Source organism: Arachis duranensis, chromosome 2 (genome assembly GCF_000817695.3).
Source record: "Arachis duranensis cultivar V14167 chromosome 2, aradu.V14167.gnm2.J7QH, whole genome shotgun sequence".
NCBI classification, from domain to species: Eukaryota; Viridiplantae; Streptophyta; class Magnoliopsida; order Fabales; family Fabaceae; genus Arachis; species Arachis duranensis.
Genome location: NC_029773.3, coordinates 1815452 through 1836687, shown reverse-complemented (window position 1 = coordinate 1836687; position 21236 = coordinate 1815452). Strand labels below are relative to the sequence as shown.

At 32.8% G+C, this 21236-nt stretch overlaps 4 protein-coding genes across 4 annotated transcripts in view; 1 reads left to right on the top strand and 3 right to left on the bottom strand.

Annotated features, from left to right (window-relative positions):
• Window positions 1-810: 810 nt before the first annotated feature.
• Window positions 811-3416, top strand: LOC127739704 (uncharacterized). The gene is made up of 10 exons (XM_052257210.1): window positions 811-1012; window positions 1480-1727; window positions 1806-1952; window positions 2377-2415; window positions 2505-2521; window positions 2688-2706; window positions 2859-2951; window positions 3033-3140; window positions 3226-3304; window positions 3379-3416. Exons 1-10 carry the CDS (start codon window positions 811-813, stop codon window positions 3414-3416), a joined length of 990 nt encoding a protein of 329 aa, XP_052113170.1.
• Window positions 3417-6543: 3127 nt separating this feature from the next.
• Window positions 6544-10187, bottom strand: LOC107472828 (retrovirus-related Pol polyprotein from transposon RE1). Its single transcript, XM_052257209.1, has 5 exons — window positions 9798-10187; window positions 9462-9650; window positions 8431-8598; window positions 7042-8319; window positions 6544-6942 (listed from the first exon to the last, which is right to left on the bottom strand). Exons 1-5 carry the CDS (start codon window positions 10185-10187, stop codon window positions 6544-6546), a joined length of 2424 nt encoding a protein of 807 aa, XP_052113169.1.
• Window positions 10188-10219: 32 nt separating this feature from the next.
• On the bottom strand, window positions 10220-11239 carry LOC127739597 (uncharacterized). The gene has a single exon (XM_052257208.1). It carries the CDS (start codon window positions 11237-11239, stop codon window positions 10220-10222), a length of 1020 nt encoding a protein of 339 aa, XP_052113168.1.
• Window positions 11240-19884: 8645 nt separating this feature from the next.
• LOC107472827 (stemmadenine O-acetyltransferase-like) overlaps window positions 19885-21236 on the bottom strand; it is an 8275-nt gene continuing 6923 nt past the window's right edge. The window contains exon 3 of the mRNA XM_016092355.2: window positions 19885-21170. Coding sequence (XP_015947841.2) covers window positions 19885-21170 — 1286 coding nt within the window. The remainder of the gene's footprint in view (window positions 21171-21236) is intronic.

Here is a 21236-nt window from a genome sequence, read left to right as displayed (position 1 = left end):
TTGCTTAATATGTACATATGTATACTTAAGTTTTCTTCTTCACATTTTTGTTTGTAAGTTATACTTATTTTTTGTTAATTTGTCAGTCTCTTACATTTTTCTTATATTGATTTTAATGGGTATATTGACTCTACTTAACTAATTTATTTGTGTAGGAATAAGGAATTTATTGATCTTAAAGCTACATCAAGTAAGAATTTGCTTAGACAATTCGAGGCTAAGAGACAAAGGATTGTAACTAAATGTAAGAAATATGAAATGGAAGTTGCAGCTGCTAATGACAAGGAGAAATCAGAGCGAAGGGTGGATGAACCAGAAAGTCAATTGGAGATGCGTGCAACCAAAGGACAGAAGAAATCCACGTCAAAGAAGCTGGATTTTAGTCATCTGCAAAGCACATTCGACTCTATTAGCAAAAGGACTAACTCCACGCCTACCACTTTGGAAGTACAGCCAAACATTCCACCGCAACAGCCAGAAAATAAAAAGAGAAAGGAGCTACTGACTATGCCTACTGCTGAGAAAGTCAAGAATGGAGTGCATGGTGGAAAATCAACACAAGGCTTGAAGAAGTCTAAGCCTACAAACATGGAGGCAGATGAACTTACAAGGAAGCTTGAAGCAATTCGTAAAATGAACAAGGACGTGTCAACAAGTCTAAGCCAAGAGCAGAGTTATCCAAGTTCTACTCAACTCAGAATCAACATAGGGCAGCAGTAGAATATTCAACTCACAGATGAAGACACTCAAACAGGGCAAGATGACACAACTTTGCCTTCTCCTGAAACTACCCCACAAAATAGAAGTGCAATGTTGGAGCAAGGAATATCAACAAAGGGTAAGAGGATGCCAGGAGTAAAGGCTACAACAATTGACGAATTCTTAAAGGAAAATGGGATAGATGTGGAAATTGAAGGACCAAGCACTGAACTAAGTGAGGACGGGGAAGAAAGCATGGCACTTGATAAAGACTATTATCAAGATGTGATGGAGGACATTGATGATGATGAAGGTACTGGCTTATTCTGTTTCTATTGATGAAAAATATTTATTTTTTTTAAATTTGTTATAGAAAAACTGGACTGGTATATCTAGTTGTTTGAAGCTGGTAAATATAGTGTTAGTTGATTCGAAGTTTGTGTGCTATTGTTGATCTAATTGATCTAATGGTCCAAGTATTGAGGGCTGGTGGAGTTAGCGTTATTTGAATAGAAGCTTGTCTGTTATTTGATTGATCCAATTGTTGTGGTTTTGCTATGGTAGTTTAGTGAATTTGTTGAAGTGGTTAAGTCAAGTGAAGTTTTGTGTGCCTTGATGGATTTCTAGAATAGCTAAAACTTGTCCACTTCGTGGTATCAACTACATAGGTCATATTTATAATTTTTATAATTTTTATATTTATGTACTTGTTTGCTTTATATGCTTATTGAGCTCGTGTTAATTAAGCATAATCTGATGTTGACCATTTAATGAAACTAGGAGAGCCAAAGAAGAAGAAAACCCGTGGAAAAACAACTTGCAAGGAGATTTATGCAAGGACTATGGAACAGCGGGAAGAAGTCACTTTTGATCTTGGACAGCCCGTAGGACCAACCGACCAAAGTGTTTCTAATTTAACTAGTTTTGTTGGCACTATTGGTAGAAATAAAAGATTTGTTAGTCTTTTGTACACTAGTTGGCATGTTGTTCCTCCTAAAGCTAAGAAGTTCATGTGGGACTATGTTAATGTAAGACACTTGCTAATTATTGATTTCAGTTTTTTTATTCAACACAAGAGCATATAACAATTATCTATAATCATGCAGACCAAGTTTCTCCTCCCAGACAGTGGAGAAAAGTGGGTAATGCAAGCGATTCGAGATGCTTGGAAGCGGTTCAAAGGAAGGATTAAGCAAAAGCACTTCGTTCCCTATGATACTATTGAAGATATGGTGAAGAATCGACCCCCACAAGTACCAGAAAGTGGTTTCATAAAATTGATCTATTATTGGAGTCATCCTCTAATCCAGGTAAAAGACTATATATGTCGAATTTTCATGTGAAACTATTTGACTATTGAAAGAGCAATATGGTATTTAGTTATTAAGTGTTTCAGCATTATGTGATGTCTATATGCCTTTTTACTTGGCTGGCTACTTTTTTATCTCATTGCAAAGGTATTTTTTTTATCTGAAAGTTATATGCATAGCTTCTGGTGAATGGCAGAATAGCTTTTTAGACCATACTGAATCTATGGTTTGAAAGTGGGGTTCTGTTCTGTTTCTTGAGTTGGGGACCTGATTCTTTAAGCCTTCAATCTGGAAACAGTTATAAATTTGATACAGTTCTGCATAGGATGCAACTGATATGTGTATAATTATTCTTTGTGGATACCAGGTTTGGAAGTTGGGTTCTGTTCTGTTTCTTGTGTTATGTGTATAATTATTCTTTGTGGATCTCATAGCTATGTAGTTTTGTTCCATTCATATGTTATAAGTTCTCCACTCATTTTTTAAATTTCACAGGGTTTAGGGGATACCAGGTAATACTTACTTGTTCAATGAGAATGCTACTATGTAGGAAATTGAACTCGACCTAGGTCACTGGAATTAATTGATTGAATGATGAGGGGTTTGGGTAAGCATATTTTACACGAGATGAGATGTCCCTGGAGTTTACTTGATCATGTGAAGTGTGAATTTTTACAGTTGTGAAAAAACTGAACAGGTGCTCCAATGTATTATAAATAGATCTTTTATGCTTGCTTTTGGGTATTGTTCAGTGCTTTAGCTTAATAATGCAGCCTTGCTAGTAGATTTTCCTAACTCATTATGCTGCACGTTTTAGTAACTGTATGCTAACTTTTTATTCACTTCCAGTCAATAAGTCAAAGAAACAAGCAACACAAGGAAAATGTGAAGTTTCCACATCGCATGGGGCCAATTAATTTCGGAAGAGTACGAGTGGCTATGGTAAATAGTAGATTTATATTTATTAGAATTTATATTTGCATAAATTGAAGGAAGAAATTGAAGTATGATCTTATTTTGCAGCGAGCAACAAAGGAAACAAAGGAGGAACCAAAAAGGTTTGAGATGTTCATTGCTACCCGAACAAGTCGGAAGAGGAAAGAAGTGGATGAGGAAACACAAACTGCTGTTGTAAGAGTTCATTGAATCATTCATAATTACAATTCAAATTTAGGATACGGTAACTTACTCAATTTTAAATGTTTCTTCTATGCAGGAAGACTTCCAACACCGCCAAGCTGCTGGTGAAACAGAAGAGGAAGCATTTGAGGCCATATTCGGGAAAGAACAACCAGGTCGGGTAAGGTTGTATGGAAGATCTGTGACAAAGACTGAATTAAAAAAACATGCTGAAATTAATGAAATCAAGGTTCAACACAAAGAGGAAGTGTCCAGTCTGAAGGATAAACTTGGACACATGGAGGCCCAACAGCAAAAACAAGAGGCCAAACAGCAAAAACAGGACGAAGAGATTCATGGGTTGCGAAATATGATCAAGTTATTACTGCAGCGATCGGAACCTGGAATGAGGCCAGAAGAACTAGAAGCTTTATTACAAGATGCCCAACAGTCTCCTATTGATGCGAATAGCGGCCATGGATCAACACATTTTCCGAACTTAGATGTGGTATGTCCTTATCTATTCCTTGTTTCATAGTTTTTTACTTGCATTTACATTAATTGCTATGGCTGAAAATTTTTGTTGGCTTTATTAACACTGAAGTTGTATTGCTATGGGTGAAACTTGTATTCTGAAGTGGTATAGCCATGTTATTTTTTTAGTATATGCTTTCTTGGTTTACTATGACTACGTGTTCTATTTAATTTTTATAATTACGAATGTCATTATGAATATTTCTTTAACTACTTTTCTATATAATTATGCAGGGTAACAATGAAGATTAAGCAATGAAGATAAAGCTGACTATTATTGTGGTTTATTGGCTAAGATAGAATGCTACTTAGAATCTTTACATGTATAGTTGACTAATGATTTTTATTAGAAGATACTTTAATTTTATTGGCTAAGTGATATATTATGGTTTTGATATGGCTATGCTTACTTTAGTTTGACCATTCTATTACGCTTATAAAAAGTAGCTATAGTAAACGAAAAAAAAAACAATGAGGGACCTAAGGCTACGCTTATATACAGTAGCTATAGTATACGAAAAAAAAAAAGGGACCTAAGGCTACGCTTATAAAAAGTAGCTATAGTATCAACTGTGGCTACGCTTTACAAGTGATGCAGTAGCGTTAAAAAAGCGTTGCCTATTCTGGAAGAACGAAAGCTGAAAAGCGTAGCCTTTGGTCATGGAGAGCATCACTTGAAAAGCGTAGCCTATTCCCAAACGCCAAAAGCGTAGCCCTTGGTGCAGCAAAGCGTAGCCTTTGAGAATAGGCAACGGCCGAATAGGAATCACCCCAAAAAGCGTAGCCGTAGCCTAAAAAGCGTAGCCGTAGCCTAAGGCATCATTTTTTTCACTTTTGGCTACACTTTTCAAGTGTACCTGAATGGGTGTTTTTCTTGTAGTGATGATAGGAGATAATAACTCACGTGTTTCATGCAAGTCAATCTAGGAAGATTCTCACCACGTTCTCTGTTTATTTCCCTTCCAACATTTTTGCTTCCTTTTATTGTAATTGATTCAAATCATTTGTTGCCAAGAAAATATGATAAGGTGTTTTATGTATCAATAATGTTAGAAATATAATCATTTAAAATTATTTTATTTAATTAATATTTATAATTTTATATATTTAACAATTAAAATTATATATTTATTATGTATTTATTTTAAAAGTAATTAATAAATATAAAATAAGATCAGACAATTTTAAATTAATTTAAATTGATTTTTATTGTCTCTCAAACATTTATGTTTATGTACAAACAAGAATTTTAAAAGAATAGCCATACAAACATGATGGGGTTTGAATGTAATGACAAAGAAGAGAGAAATATAAAGAAATAGTTACTAGAAGTTTTGAATTATCTTGTAATCATCAATGCTTATATCAAGAATTACTCCAACAGTGTTACCTAACTATATTAGGAAATGTAACTAACTAACTAATATATTTGATTTGATGAATCAATTTGAGCAAGTTGAGCCTGAGCTAATCCAATGGACAACAACAACAACAACAAAGCCTTGTCCCACTAAGTGGGGTCGGCTACATGAATTAAATGACGTCGCATTGTGCTCTGTCATGTATCATGTCTACAGAGAGACCGTTTACATGTAGATCTCGTTTGACCACTTCATGGATAGTCTTCTTAGGTCTTTCTCTGCCTTTTGTCCTTTGTCTATCTTCTATCTCATCCACCCTCTGACTGGATGTTCTATCGGTCTTCTTCCCACATGTCCAAACTACCTGAGACGCGATTCAACCATATTTTCCACAATGGATGCTACTCTAACTCTCTCCCTTATATCTTCATTCCTTATTTTATCCAATCGCGTATGACCACTCATCCATCTCAACATCTTCATCTCTGCCACACTCAGCTAATCCAATGGACAATTGTTTAAATTTGTCCATGCTTTCTTCATGGAAGACAAGCAGTGTTTAAACCTCACCAATGATGAAAAGTTCAGGTTTGGCCTGAACAAGAGTGATACAATTCGAGTATTCTTCTAGGAGGCCACCACAAATTGCTTCAATATGAGATCATTGGAGATATCATAACCAAGAGTAGTTAAAGAATCAACCAATTTCTTAATATTAGCAAGATATTGAGTAATCGAAAGGGACTTCTTTTTGCTGTTCTTGAGTTGTGTTATGAGTAATTTGATCTTGGATTTTGTAGACTCAGCAAACAATTGATGTAATTTCTGCCAAATTTAAAGAGCTGAGGAACAATGCAACCATGCGATTCTTGAATGATGCATCTATGGAGGCAAGAAGCCAAGACCTGAGATTATTGTCTTGCTCAATCCATTCAGAGCATTTAGAAGAAACAGTGCTTGCAGTATTTGCTGCTTTAGAATCAAATTGAGATGGTTCTTTACCTTTAACAATGTGGCCTTGCAAATTTTGACCATGTAACAAAGTTGGTATCATCCAACTTGTCTGAAATTGGATTGAGAAAACATTTGTTGGTAGTGGTAGGAACTAAAAGTCCATGGAAGAACCTTGCTCTTGATACCATGAAAGAATAGCTATATAAAGATGACGGTGTTAAATGCGTGCGAGAAGGACAGTAGCTCTCATCGAACTCTGTGAAATGAGTTCTTGAGAGGAGAAGAATGTGAAAGTAGGATGAAAAATAGAGAGGTTGGAGATGCAGAGAAGATGAAGGAGAGAATAAAGGGAAATAGTTTTGTGAAGTGAAACAGAAAGGTTGGGGTTTTCTATTAGTCATGAGGCTAATATATATACATCAGGGAATGAATTCATCTGTAACAAACTTATCAAGTGACCAAAAATATCTACAACTAATTATCACTTTGTTAGCTATCTCTAACTACTTTGATTTACAAATTAATTATCTCTAACAAACTATTATTAACTTATTAGACTGAACCAATCAAGTCACAGCCTCCCGCAAGCTAGGACGATGGAGATCAAGCAGTCCTAGCTTGGACAAATTGGTGGAGAAAGGTCCTGGTGCCAAAGGTTTGGTGAGGAAGTCTGCCAATTGATCAGCAGAGGAAATGGGCAATAAGTGCGTCAAGCCGCTTTGTAGCTTCTCACGAGTAATGTGGCAGTCAACTTCAATGTGCTTAGTACGCTCATGGAAGATGGGATTGGCGGCAATGTGAATTGCAGATCTGTTGTCACAAAAAATGGTAATCGGAGCCGTAAGTGGCATGCCAATGTCTTGGAAAATGAAAGAAAGCCACTGGACCTCGCAAGTAGCATTTGCTAATGCACGATATTCAGCTTCAGATGAAGACCTGGAGGCGGTTGATTGTTTCTTGCTCTTCTAACTAATCAATGCTGACCCAAGATAAAAACAGTAACCAGTGATTGAACGTCGTGTATCTACACAAGCAGCTCAATCATAATCGAAGAAACCAGTTACTGAAAAGTCAGAATCAGAAGGAAAGAAAAGGCCAAGTGTGGGACAACCCTTGAGATACCTCAAGACCCTAAAAGCTGCCTCGAGGTGAGCAGTAGTTGGGCAGTCAATGAATTGACTCAATCTACCCATCACATAAGAGATGTCCGGACGTGTGTTGGCTAGATACATAAGGCGACCAACTAGTTGCCGGTAATTGGTGAAATCAGAGAGCAAAGTGCCATTTTCGGAAGATAGTTTCGCATGGTAGTCCATGGGGGTACTGACAGGTTTGCAATCCAAGAAACCAAAATCTTCAAGAACGTCCAAGGCATATTTTCGCTGACAAAGATGAATACCTTTGGTTGAACGTGCAACTTCCATGCCTAAGAAAAACTTCAAGTCACCAATGTCCTTGATTTTGAACTTGTCATGAAGAATTCCTTTAATTCGATTAATCTCCGAAATGTCATCCCCCGTGAGCACTAAATCATCGACATAGACAAGGATAATGGTGATCCCTGAAGCTGTAATTTTGGTAAAAAGAGAGTGATCCGAAACAGACTTCTTGTATCCCGAGGTAATAAGTGTGGCTGTCAACTTCAAATTCCATTGTCTACTTGCTTGTCGCAAGCCATAAAGAGATTTCTGTAACTTGCACACCATCCCTTGCTGTTCATCCAAGCCCGGAGGGATTTTCATGTAAACATCTTCATTTAGATCGCCATGTAAGAATGCTGTATTGACGTCAAGTTGTTTCAAGTGCCACTTCTTAGCTGCTGCAACTGCTAACAATAATCTCAAAGTAGTCATCTGAACCACAGGGCTGAATGTATCAATGAAGTCGACCCCTTCAATCTGTGTGAAACCTTTCGCAACCAACCTAGCTTTGCGTCTTTCAATGCTACCATCTGCATGAAATTTGGTTCGGAAGACCCACTTGCAACCAATGGCTCGCTTACCAATTGGAAGTTTGCAAACTCTCCAAGTATTGTTTAACTTCAATGCCTCCAACTCACTTTGAATAGCCTCTCTCCAGCAATGATGAGCAACAGCCTCCTCATAAGTGCGAGGATCAGGATTTGAAGAGACGGCCAAACAAAAAGATTTGTAATTAAAATTTAGCTTATTATATGAAAGAAAGTTAGAAATTGGATATCTTTGAGTAGAAGGAGGTGCTAAACTTGCTGTGGCCAACATACAATGATAGTCCTGTAAGTAGGAGGGTGGTTTGCGGTTCCTAATAGGTCTTGTTGATGCAATAGGAATGATGTCAGCAGAAACATGTGTGCCTAAATTCTGCTAAGATGCAAGGTGATGTTGGGTTGTATTTAAATCCTCATGTGGGGTGTCTAATGAATGAGACTCATAATGATTTAATGAATGAGATGTATTATTTTCTAATGAATGTGCTGCATTATTTTCCAATGAAATAGGAATGTCAAGAGAAGTTGCATTTGAAGAATGCGGTGATGCAGGTGAGTGATAAGTGCAGGAAGTAAATGGATCTAAATCTTGAAATTGAAGATTATTAGTCCTGCAACCAGCACCAATAGTTGAAGTGTAAGTGGAATCATGCAACTGTGAAGAATGAGACAAGTAGGGAAAATAATTTTCATAGAAGATAACATGTCTTGAAGTAAAGATCTCCCTAGTATTAAGATCAAGTAAAATGTAACCTTTTGTACCATCTTTAAAACCCAAGAATACACACTTCTTAGCTCTAGGGTCCAATTTAGTTCTGCCATGAGCAAGTGTACTAGCATAAGCCAAGCATCCAAATGCTTTCAAATTTTGTAAATTCGGCAAAGTTTGAAATAGATCTGATAAGGACTGCAATGGTCTAAAAAAATGCTTGGAACTCGATTGATCAAATGAATTGCATGAGCTATGGCAAATTGCCAAAAAATTTTGGGTATGTGAGACTGAAATAGCAATGCCCTTGCAATGCCAAGTATGTGTTGATGCTTGCGCTCAACGATACCGTTTTGTTGTGGAGTTTCTACACAAGAGATGTGATGGACTATTCCACTCTTAGTGAAGAAATCTCTCAATAAAAACTCAGGTCCATTATCAGTTCTAATGCATTTTATTTGTGCATTAAACTGAACGTTAGCATATTGCACAAAATTTTGTAAAAGTATGGATGCTTCTGACTTTGTTTTCATGAAATAAGCCCATGTGTATCTACTCTTGTCGTCTACCACTGTTAAAAAATATTTTTGTCCAGAACTAGAAAGCGTGGATAGTGGTCCCCAAATATCCATGTGTATAAGATCAAAACAATTTTTAGATTTACTAATACTATGAAAAAATGGTAATCTCTTTTGTTTAGCGAAATGACATGGGTCACAAGGTGTGACTTTGCTTTCTTTACATTGGATATAAGGAAAATCTCTCTGCAACATTGCAATTTTATTAAATGGAATATGTCATAACCTTACATGCCATAGATGTGCATCAGAAATAGAAACTACATCTAAATGCTTATTATTCTGACCTAACGAATTATTGGAAGAATGAAGTGTTAATGCTGCAGATTTTGATGAATCACTATGTGTTGTAGGGTTGTGCATTGTATATAGTCCATCGGCACATTTAGCTACTCCAATCGTCCTCAATGTAGCTTGATCCTGAATTTCACATGTTTCATCATCAATAAGCATTTTACATTTTAAAAGTGTTGTAAGTTTTGACACCGAAATCAATTTGAAATCAAAAGATGGAATGAAAAGAACATTTGTTAAAAATAGATTGTTAGAGAACATGATGGTACCTACAATGCTACTAGTTGTAAAGCTGCCATCAGGTAATTTAACAACCAAGGGCTTAACCCTTTGATAAGTTTTGAAATCGGTTAGATCAAAAGAAACATGATCTGTGGCTCCAGTGTCTATGACCCAAAGAGCAGATTTTGGTCTAACCAATGATAAAATTCTTGCACTGAATTGCAAAAAATGAATTTTAGCTTGACCTGAAACAGGATTGGATGATTTCTGACCCTGGTTTGCACCATGAGAATGTTGTTGAGCACATTGTTCTTTGAGAAGGGACATCAAGGCTTGCCTTTGGTTCACTGTTAACGCGATACTTGCAGTTTCACTCACTTCTTCTTGGTTCATAGCCAATTCATTACTATTGACTTCATCAATTTTCTGCTCAGTAGTCATCATTTGATTGATAGTGCCTTGCTGTCGCTGTCTTAAGTGTGGAGGCAATCCATGCTTTTTGTAGCATGTGTCCACAATATGTCCCATTTTTCCGCAGAAGGTGCACTGCATCTTGGTGCCCCTACCTCTGCCTCTTCCATTTGTCCGACCACCTCTGTTTCATCTCTGCCTCGGCCTCTATTTCTTGAGCCATCTAAGTAGTTTATCCTTGCATTATTCAGTAAGGTTTTGGAGTCAATCAAATCCAGATTGCCAAACTGCCTCTCTTGTTGAGTGAGCAAAGAAAATGTGGTGTTTATGTCAAGAATAGGATTCATAAGCATGATGTGGGATCTTACAGTCGAATATTGTTCATTGAGGCCTCTTAGAAACCTCACTGTGTAACTCTCTTCTCTGTATTCTCTCATTTTAGCTAGGCCACACTTACAGTCCTCAGTACACATTACACAATTAGGAATTGGTCTGAATCCATTTAATTGCTCCCAAATAGCTTTCAACTTTGTAAAATATGTTGTAATTATCAATTCGCCTTGTCTCATTTGGTACATCTCTTCCTCTAACTCAGCCACTCGAAACCAATCTCCCTGACAATATCTATGTTCCAAATCTCTCCACAGATCAGAGGCAACATTATTCCAAATCACACTTTCAGAAATTTCAGAACTCAAAGACAGATTAATCCACGAGACAATAAATGTATTGCATCTTTCCCATGCCTCAAACAATGCATCTGTTGGATCTGGCTTCTTTATTGAACCATCTATGAATTTCAATTTATTCTTTGATTTTAATGCTAACAGCATTGCTCTACTCCAGCTATGGTAATTATTTGTATTTAAAGTAATTGATATCAGAGGCGAACCAGGACTCTCACCAGGATGTATGAAGTAGGGACTTGCGGGATCTGAAATCGGACTTGAACCAGCTTTGGAGATTTGAGCTTGTAATGTGGACAATTGATTAAGAAAGCTTGCAATTTGATGCACATCCATGGATCCCAGTTGTGCTCCACTAGAGGATCGATTGAAACCCTCTGGATTTTCTTCAGCCATCAAGAAATCGCTACTGTTGAATATCTCACTTGATTAGGAGAATTTCAAAGTAATTCCTCAACCAATTCAACTTAATGACTTTGTTTTATCACAAATTCAAATCTTTCTCTCATGAACTCGTCGATCGGAACACCACTACCTTCTCCACGCTCACCGTACCATGTTAAATGCGTGCGAGAAGGACAGTAGCTCTCATCGAACTCTGTGGAATGAGTTCCTGAGAGGAGAAGAATGTGAAAGTAGGATAAAAAATAGAGAGGTTGGAGATGCAGAGAAGATGAAGGAGAGAATAAAGGAAAATAGTTTTGTGAAGTGAAACAGAAAGGTTGGGGTTTTCTATTAGTCATGAGGCTAATATATATACATCAGGGAATGAATTCATCTGTAACAAACTTATCAAGTGACCAAAAATATCTACAACTAATTATCACTTTGTTAGCTATCTCTAACTGCTTTGATTTACAAATTAATTATCTCTAACAAGCTATTATTAACTTATTGGACTGAACCAATCAAGTCACAGACGGAGTTCGAATATAGTAACAGAGAAGAAGAGAGAAATATGAAGAAATAGTTACTAGAATTTTTGAAATATGTGGTAATCATCCATATGATTTTTTCTTACTTAGATTATCGAGATAGATGGCCATATTTATACACAACCTCTAGCACTTATCATCAGTGCTTATATCAAGAATTACTCTAAGACTGTTAGCAGCTAACTATATTAGGGAATGTGATTAACTAATTAACATTTTCTAGACTAGTATTAGTTGCTGGTGCTTCTGACTCTACACTAATATATTAGAAGTTAAAGATTGTCATTCTATTAAAATCAAGATTGTCTTGCTGGTATCTTGATATTAGTTCTGAAGCTCCAGTATATATATGAGATGGAGTATGAAATGTATATGTGCTTTTCATAACAATGTGATACACAAAATCAAATTCATTCAATTAGCAATTCTTCAATTCTTTATTATCACACTCTGATATGTTCTTCAGTAACGTGCTCTTCAAGAAACTTCACATGGTATCTAGAGCTTGAAGATTCTTGGTACTTGATTCAATGGCTCTTACCATTGTTGATTCTACTGCAAATGCTAAGCCCCCGTTCTACTGCAAATGACAAGACATCCCTCCAAAGATTTTTTTTTTTGTTGGCCAAAATCTTCTTCAACCATTTTTGGTATGGAGAAGTCAAGATCTCATTATAAGATCTTACCAAAAGTGAATGAGAATCTTAGCCACAGTATACTTTTTGTTTGCTTTTTCTTGCTATCATTTTGATGGTCTTGTAACGTGCATCTTCCTCTCTTCGGTGGTTAGGCTTAGCTTCTATGATTTGTTGTGTAATGACCGAAAAAGAAGAAAGAATGAGAGAGAACAATTTGAAAGAAAAGCAATTAAATGAATTAAACAAATTAATTGAAAAAGAGTTGTTTTTACTTCCCTGAGTAGCATGTAGCCTTAATGCCATCAATTATATCAATGACATTCTCTCTCATGTTTTTAATACTAGCAAATTAAATTTTGAAATTCATCCCAAAAGAAGGAATGGTGGAGGTAAGAAGCAATTTGCTTCCTTTCACAATACTTTTCGGACCAAGTATTGAATCTTTCCGTCAAAGTTGATTTGGGCTAATTAAGGTTAATTCTGGCCCAATAACAAGAATAATAATTCAGCCATAAGATTAAATTAATTTTGTATCAATGCTGAATGTGTTTTCAATATAATTGGACTTGCAACATTTTTCTTTTATTTTCGACCCAACCAAAACCTGCATAGCAAAAATATATTTAATCAACATATTAATATTTTTGCAATTAATCAAATTAATAATGTTTAGTCATTATAAATGTTAACTTAGAATTTTCTAAACTCATCAGATGATCTCATGATGACATTAGAAAAGTTTAAACAAAACTCTTCTGAAATTGCTTTAGTAAATCTTGCTCAGTCATCATCTTCTACTCCAAATTTTCTTGGAAGAGGTAGTTTTGGTGGCAAAAGAGGTAAAGCAAGCAAATTTTCTAGAGATGCAGTGGTAGAGGTTCTTTGCAACTCAATAATCGACCTTTCTGTCAACTTTGTGGAAAGTTAGGACATGTTGTCCTTCAATGCTTTCATAGATTTGATCTAAATTTTCATGGACCTTCCCTTTTTGCTACACCACCTCTAATTCCTAAATCTACTCAGAATTCTTGGAATTCTTCTACTTCACAAACTCCACAATCCTTACTTGCTTCATATCTTGCCACACCATCAACAATCTCAGAAGCTTCTTGGTACCCAGATTCTGAGACTTCTCATCATGTAACAAATGATCAATCAAACCTATATTCCTCTTCTGAATATGGTGGCAATGGTCAACTCTATGTAGCTAATAGGACAGGTTTGAAAATATCTCACATTGCTACAAATTACTTGTCTGATTTTTTTCTAAAAATATTTTTGTTCTTCGAAATATTTTACATATCGCTAAACGCACTAAAAGTTTCATCAGTGTCTCTCAATTTTGTTTAGATAACAATGTTTATTTTGAATTTCATGTTTTTACAGCTTGATTAAATTACAGGTTACACATCAAATTTTTCTTGCTATAAAATAATAAAAAATTGAATTCAACAGTAATATTATAAAAAATTGTTGTTTAAACTTATCTAAAAGAACGGTTTTAAGGCGTTGCAAAATTTGGCATTGTTAAAGACCATATTTATTGAAGTGTATAAGGTTCTTAGGTGAGAGGGTGTGGAAGAAGAAGGCCTAATGTTTTCTCTAGAAATGATTTCAACTTTAACATCTTTCATTGTTTAGTTTATGAAGAGATTGAGGAGAAAAATTATATTTCACTTGTGTATTGTATCTTGGTTGGTATGTTCTTATATATAGAGAAACTTAAGAAGACCACATGATCATACATGAATATATTTTAATTTAAAGCACACATGTCCTTTTATTTTCTCATGTATCTTTTAGAGATTTAGATTGGTACTATAATTTAAGGACTAATTGGTTGTACTTATTTAAATAGATAAATAAATTAATCATTTAAGTATTTAACCAACTTAAATTTGTTAGTATATGTGTCATTTTATTGAAAAAATTTCATTCAACTTAGGTAAGATTATTAAATCATTAAAAAATATTTAGGTATGTTTTTATATATAGAACATTACAGTCCTTTACTTTAATTTCTAGAAAAACTTAAGACCAGCCACATGATCATATATGAATATATTTTAAAGCACATATTTTTTATTTATTCGTTGTGTTATATTTTTGGCTATATAAAAGCATTTGACGCATGATATGAAGTCATTGGATTTAAAAAAAAAAAGATTTATGGACATATAAAATTAGAAAAAAAATATATTTTTTACGAGAAAAAATATCTAAAATATAAAATGTGCTTATCATAACATAAATTATTATTAATCTCTTATATTTTTGGTGACTTTTTTTTGTGACTTATTAATCTCTTATATAATAATATAAATGTTAAATATATTAATATTTTAATATTATTAATAAATGAATTTTTAAAAAATGGCTATAGAAATAAGTATATAGAAATTAGGGAAGGAGCCGCATATATAGTGAGAAAGGGTAATGGCCTCTCTAATTTTAATTTTTAACATGTAAATTATATGTAAATTTCAGTTTAGTCCCTCTTAAAATTTTATTTTAATATTATTTTATTGTGTAAATATTTTTAGTCCTCTTTTAATATTTTATTTAGCTCCACTCCTGATAGAAACTAATTTAAAAAATTATAAAAATTTAAGTGTCTAATATTAAATCAGTTAAGAGAAAATATTATATAGTGAATAAAACAATTGAAAATTAAATCTATCACCTACTAAAAAATGCACATATAAAACTAAACTATGTAAGATATTTTTATTTAAGCATATATCTTGTATAAAGATATAATTGCTGGAAATTTGGGGGAGGAGAAGTTGGGCAAAGTCACTACTCGTCCCTTTTATATTTGTCTCCTGATTACAAGTATAAAATTATAAATATTAAGTCAACTAAGATAATTTTATATTGTTATCTTTCTAACATTATCATAACTTACTAGTAAAATACTTTCTTTCGAATTTTAACATGTCAGCATCTAATTTGAACCTAAAATAATTAATTAGTTGTGTTAGGTGCAAATCCTTGTAAGCTAAGCTATAATGTTCATTGGTAAATCAAGTTTATAAGTTTATGTAAAACACCATTAACTACTTTCTGTAAACTAATTAATATGGTGTCGCGGAGTTAGCAATGCATGTTAGGCATGGGAAAAGAATTTTTAACTTTTATACTTATACTAAATTAAACTCATTCATTGGGAAGAACGACGAGTTTTAACTATTATTAAGTTTAAGGTAAGTTATTTGGTCCCTAATTATAAAGTCTAGATAAACTATGGTCCTCATACTCTTAGTCAAAAATAAAAAATTAGACAAATTAATTTATACTATTATTTAATAAAGTTATAAAAATTATTAAGCATTTGCTCAAATTAGTGATAAACAAATTTATGTGAACACTAATTTATCTAATAAAAAAATTAAAAAATTATTTGATAAATAATATTTATTGAAATAATTTACTTATTTAAAAATAATTTAGGTGCAACCATAAAACAAAAACGTGGCAGTTAGGACCACGATTTACTAGCACCACTCGTTACATACTCACATCACCATCTCTTTCTATTTTTTTATTTTTTATTTTTTATTATTTGACTTTTTGTCAATTCTCTTTTAGTCTTTTTCTTTTTCTTGCTTATTATATTAAATATATGTATTATAAAAAGTGTATGATTATTATTATTATGGTAATTATATAATTTTAGTAATATTTTTTATTAAAATAAAAATTTATTTACAATTATTTTTATCTGAAGTTAATAATTAAAATCATTAGAGAATAATTTAGTCAAATTTATCAAAAAAATAGATTTATCATTTTTAAGATTTTAAATCTAAAATTCCTTACCTAAAGTATAAAGCCTTTATTATTTTACTATTTTCATATGCCCTTTTATTATTATTTATATTTAATATATAAAAGATAAATTAATTATATATATAAAATAATTCATAGTGAAAGGACGATACCACAAAAATTCATCCAACTTCTCCTGTTGATGAAGAGATGCTCCGATAATTCAGCTTCATTGTTCATTCAATGTATTCCCTTTTTGATTGTGTGGTGCTCCTAACTTTAAACTTTTTGGTGTCTAGAAAGTAGAAACCAAATTAGAACACAGCACAAGGCTCAAAAAAATAAAAGAAAAATCAAAGAAACACTACACGATCTTGTTGAAGGATATGATGCAACTCCTACTAAAGATTCAACCATTCTACAAATCCAGCATCATCTGTAGTCTTCCACTTTGCAAGCAGGTTATTAGCTACGTCATTAGCCTCTCTTTTAACAAGATTAAAATAAACCTTCTATTATTCTTAATTTATTAGCTTACACTGCGTTTGTTTCATGTTCATGAGAAAATATTTTAATGCTATTTATTATTTTTATGTATTCAAAACGTAAACAAAAAAAAAAACTTTTCCAAATCCTTATATTAGTTATTACTTATTACTCAGTATTTGAACTGTTACAAGTGGTTATCAAGCAGAGTTCGTTATTGATTAAGAGTTGGACAACATCCAGAGCATTTTTCTCCCTCTAAAATACTCACAATTTTGTGTTTTTTTTGTTTCAACGGTATCTCCCAACCCGACAGATCAAGGACTAATGCGTCACGGATCTGAGTTCCATTTAAAGATCTATCGCTGGTCAATGGGTTGCTGCATGCACAAGGCATTCAAACCCCCGACACTTGTTTAAGCGAACGAATGAGCTGACCACTCAACAAACCCAAGTTGGTTACAATTTTGTGTTTTTAACTCCATGAAAGAAGCAACAAAATTTCAAGTGTCTCAACTTTTGTATCAGCAAGGTAATTAACAGTATGGTTTTCTAGAATTTATTTCTCTTAGTGATTGAGGCTACTTCTATGCTATTAGTAAGGGACTCTGATGATTTCTTTTTAATAATCTCTATTACTATGAAATATGAAGGATGCTAACCCTAAAGACAATAGGCTTCCACTTATATTGGATATCTCACTCTCTAAAAGAATATACAACTTCAATTTGTTCCAAGAGTTATAATACAAACATGAGAATAGTCCAACTCAGTCTCATGTAGCCGAATCCTTCTACGTATACATGTACAAATCATATGTATGTTGTCAAGTTTTAATTGAATTAGTTATTAGAGAGTAAATTTCTATATTATTAATCACTTAATTAAAATTAAACTTGATTGAAAAAACTTGGACACCTATTTTTTTCGTACTTACGTAGTGGTAAGGTAGTGTTAATGGTAGTGATAATAATAGTGTAATTTTGTAGTTGAATATAATTAGTTCATTTGCATGAAACATGTACATATCAATTTACACATTATATTTCATTCCATGGAAATTACAAGCACTTTTAACTAATATCTATAGGACATGTTATTAACCTCTTTTCTTAATTGCATTAACACACACTTCTTATATTCACTCTTTCTTTAACATCAATTTAAGGGAAAAAAAATTTAAAATCTCAAAACATTCAAAGTACTAAAAACTTAAAAACCAACCAAAACACTACTTAAAACACTACTAAGAAACGCCGGCGCTAAGAGAAAAGAAGAAGAAGAACGGCGCTGAAAAAACTTAGGGTTAATGTTGAAAAAGAAAAACTGATATAATATTTGAATTCAAAATGAGAAATTATTAAAATTAATTAAATTAATTATCATATTATTTTAATCTTTTTTTTATTTTTATTGTACATATTGTACAGTAATATCATTGTCTCTCAATACTTTTTCATATATAATATATGGAGTTTAATAATCATTAACCCACTTTATTGTGTGAATTACAAGAAGTTTTGACTAAAACATAAAACACACTATAATAATTTCTCTTTAGTATGGATTTGGATCCTCTAAAGTTTGAATTTTATTTTAATGTATAAAGTGTGATCTTCTACTCTTAAATAGTTTCTCTTTTATATTTATTCTTGGGTGAGTTCTATGGTGTAGAAAGAAAAAAATTTCTATACCTATAGATATGTGTTGGTTCATTGGAGAGCTTGACAAGTGTTTAAAGGGGGACAAAATCTGTACTCTTTGCAGGAAAAGTACAAGGGCCTTGTTTTTTCTGCAAGTGGTTAGGTCAAAATTTTGATTGACTAATTATACTAATTAAAATTAAATTTAGTAAGATGATAAACCTCACCACAAAATTATTTTTTTATCGATCTTTAACAACTACAATAAAAGGCTTCAGTTTATATATTTTATTTTGTTTGAACTTTGAATCATTTTAATCTTTTAATAAACTAACTTATTATTTTTATTTTTAATCCATATTTATTATTGTTATTACTATTATAGTAAACTTTGTTAAATCCAAATAAAAATTTAATTATTTTGTTGGTTTCTATAATTTTACAAAATTTTCAATTAGGTCTTTATATTTTTTTAATTTGATTTTTGCATTAATTTTTTTAATTAGGTCCTTTTTTATCGTATAGAGACTCAATTAAAAAAACTTTAGAGCAAAGACTCAATTAAAAAAAATATATAAAAACTTAATTAAAAATTTCATAAAATTATAAAAATTAATGGAATAAATAAGCTCCAAATAAAAAATATATTCATTGTGTTATATTGTAAGCCAAAATACAATTGTAATGTATTCCAGAAATATGACTCACATATTATATAATTAGTCATACTAACAATATTCATTTGTAATTAATTTTTTTACATTATGAGCAATATATACTTAATGATCTTTTTATTATTAAAATAAAATAAATTACACTAATTTTTGCTAGCATCTAAATTCACTAAATACGTTTAATTAAATTAAAAGTTAACAATGAAAAATATTATTTATTATATTGTTATTTACAATTTTTAAATTTTGTGACGGTAAACATACTTTTAAGACAATTTAATAATATAAAACTTATGACACAAATATTTTTTTTATTAGATATCATACAACCCTTTATTTTTAAACAATATTGCCATATAAAATAATTTACTATATATTTTGTAAATAAAAAATAAATTTAGATTAAATGGTTAATAGCTTAAACTGAGTCGTTATTTTTCGAACAATAATAAAACAGAAATCCAATTTATGATGAGGTCTATTATTATGTCAACATAATTAGTCATAATGAAAATAATTACTCACTTAAATTCTATATAAAAAAGAGAATTTTTTTATATCATTCCTACAAAGAGTATAAACTTTGTCTCTTTCTTTAAACACTTGTCAAACTCTCCAATGAGCCAACACATATCTATAGGTATAGAAATTTTTTTCTTTCTACACCATAGAACTCACCTTATTCTTGATACTACCTATAAAATCAATAGTAAAAGATCACATTTTAACCTAAAGTGAAATTCAAACTCAAATCCTTTTTTTATATTACTTAGTCAATTCATTCTCTTCCATTATTATGAATAAGATGTGGTAGTCCTACCATATATATATATAGGTTCCACAATTTATTTACTGGCTAATGATAATTAAAGAAGAGAATGAATCAATTCAAGCCTATAATTTTGAGCTAGACACTGCTAAAGGACTTGGATCAACAGTTGCATAAGTGAGTAATTCAGTGCTTGACACCAAATGCTTCATTTTCTCCTCATCCAAGGTAGTCCAAGCTTCTATACCATCTTTGAACTTAGTATCAACCAAAATTATCTTATTCGCTAACACTGAATTATCTTTTACACCAACACTACTCAGCCACATAGGTTTTCCCCATCCAAAATCAGCATCATAACCTTCAAAGTTACACCAACTATTAAACCATAAGGTTTCTAATGCCTCATCATCACCCTTATTATTATTAAACCATGTTTCACCACTAATTCTCCTAAGAGCATTTTCCATGATTGAACTCCCTTCTTCTTCACTTTGCAATCTTGCAACAAAATCCTTATCAATTTCTTCATTTGACTTCTTTAATTTACTCACCAACTCATCCAAACTCAACTCATGCTCACTACTCATGTGCTCTAAAGTTGTCAACCACAAAAAATTTCCTATAGCATTCTCAGGACGTAGAGACTCTTCCATTCTTCGGCGAAGGTTCACCGTGTTAATCACCATAGAAGGCCTTTGAGTTCCAAATTGAGCCTTTGATGCAGCCATGAAACACTTCCACAACAATGCATAAACTATCTGAACACGTGTAGGAGTGTTAAGATGATTCTTCAATGGATTGGATGAAGATTTTGCCATTATTTGAGCCTTGAGGGTGGCAATAGTTGAATTTTTGAACACAATCCTCCTTGTGACCCATTTTTCTTCCTTCAAAAAGGAACCCCAGATTTTCTTTGAGAAGACTCTGAAATGTAAAGTACTTGTTGGGAACAGAGAACTTATAGCAAAGTTGGGTTCTGTCAAAGGTTTTGAATTGCGGTTGCAGCTGCTGGCTCTTTCTGTCCACACCTTCGTGAAGGTGTTCATTGAATTAGCATCAAAGATCCTATGAGAAACGCAAAATCCAATTGAAATTCCACCACAATCAAAGACATTGACTTGAATGTTAGTCACATGAGCTCCTATCATTGTTTCTCCAGAGTATGGAGTGGTTGCAAGAAGCTCATTCAATGATTTCAAATCAGGCTTCTCTAGAAACTTTGTAATAGGACAATTCACTTTGGCTACTACAAAGTTAGCACCTTTATCATTGCAATCAATGGACAAATCATCTTTGATCCTTCCAGCAAGAGGGTAGAATTGTGTTAGTGTTTCAGATAATGATTGTTTAAGCAACTCTAATCTCTTTGGGAATTCACATAGATTTTCTGAGGTGTAGAATAGGATGCCTGCTGCATGAGGAAAGGGAATAAGTTGATCTAAAAGGGAGTGTTTAAAGGTTCTTAGGTGAAAGA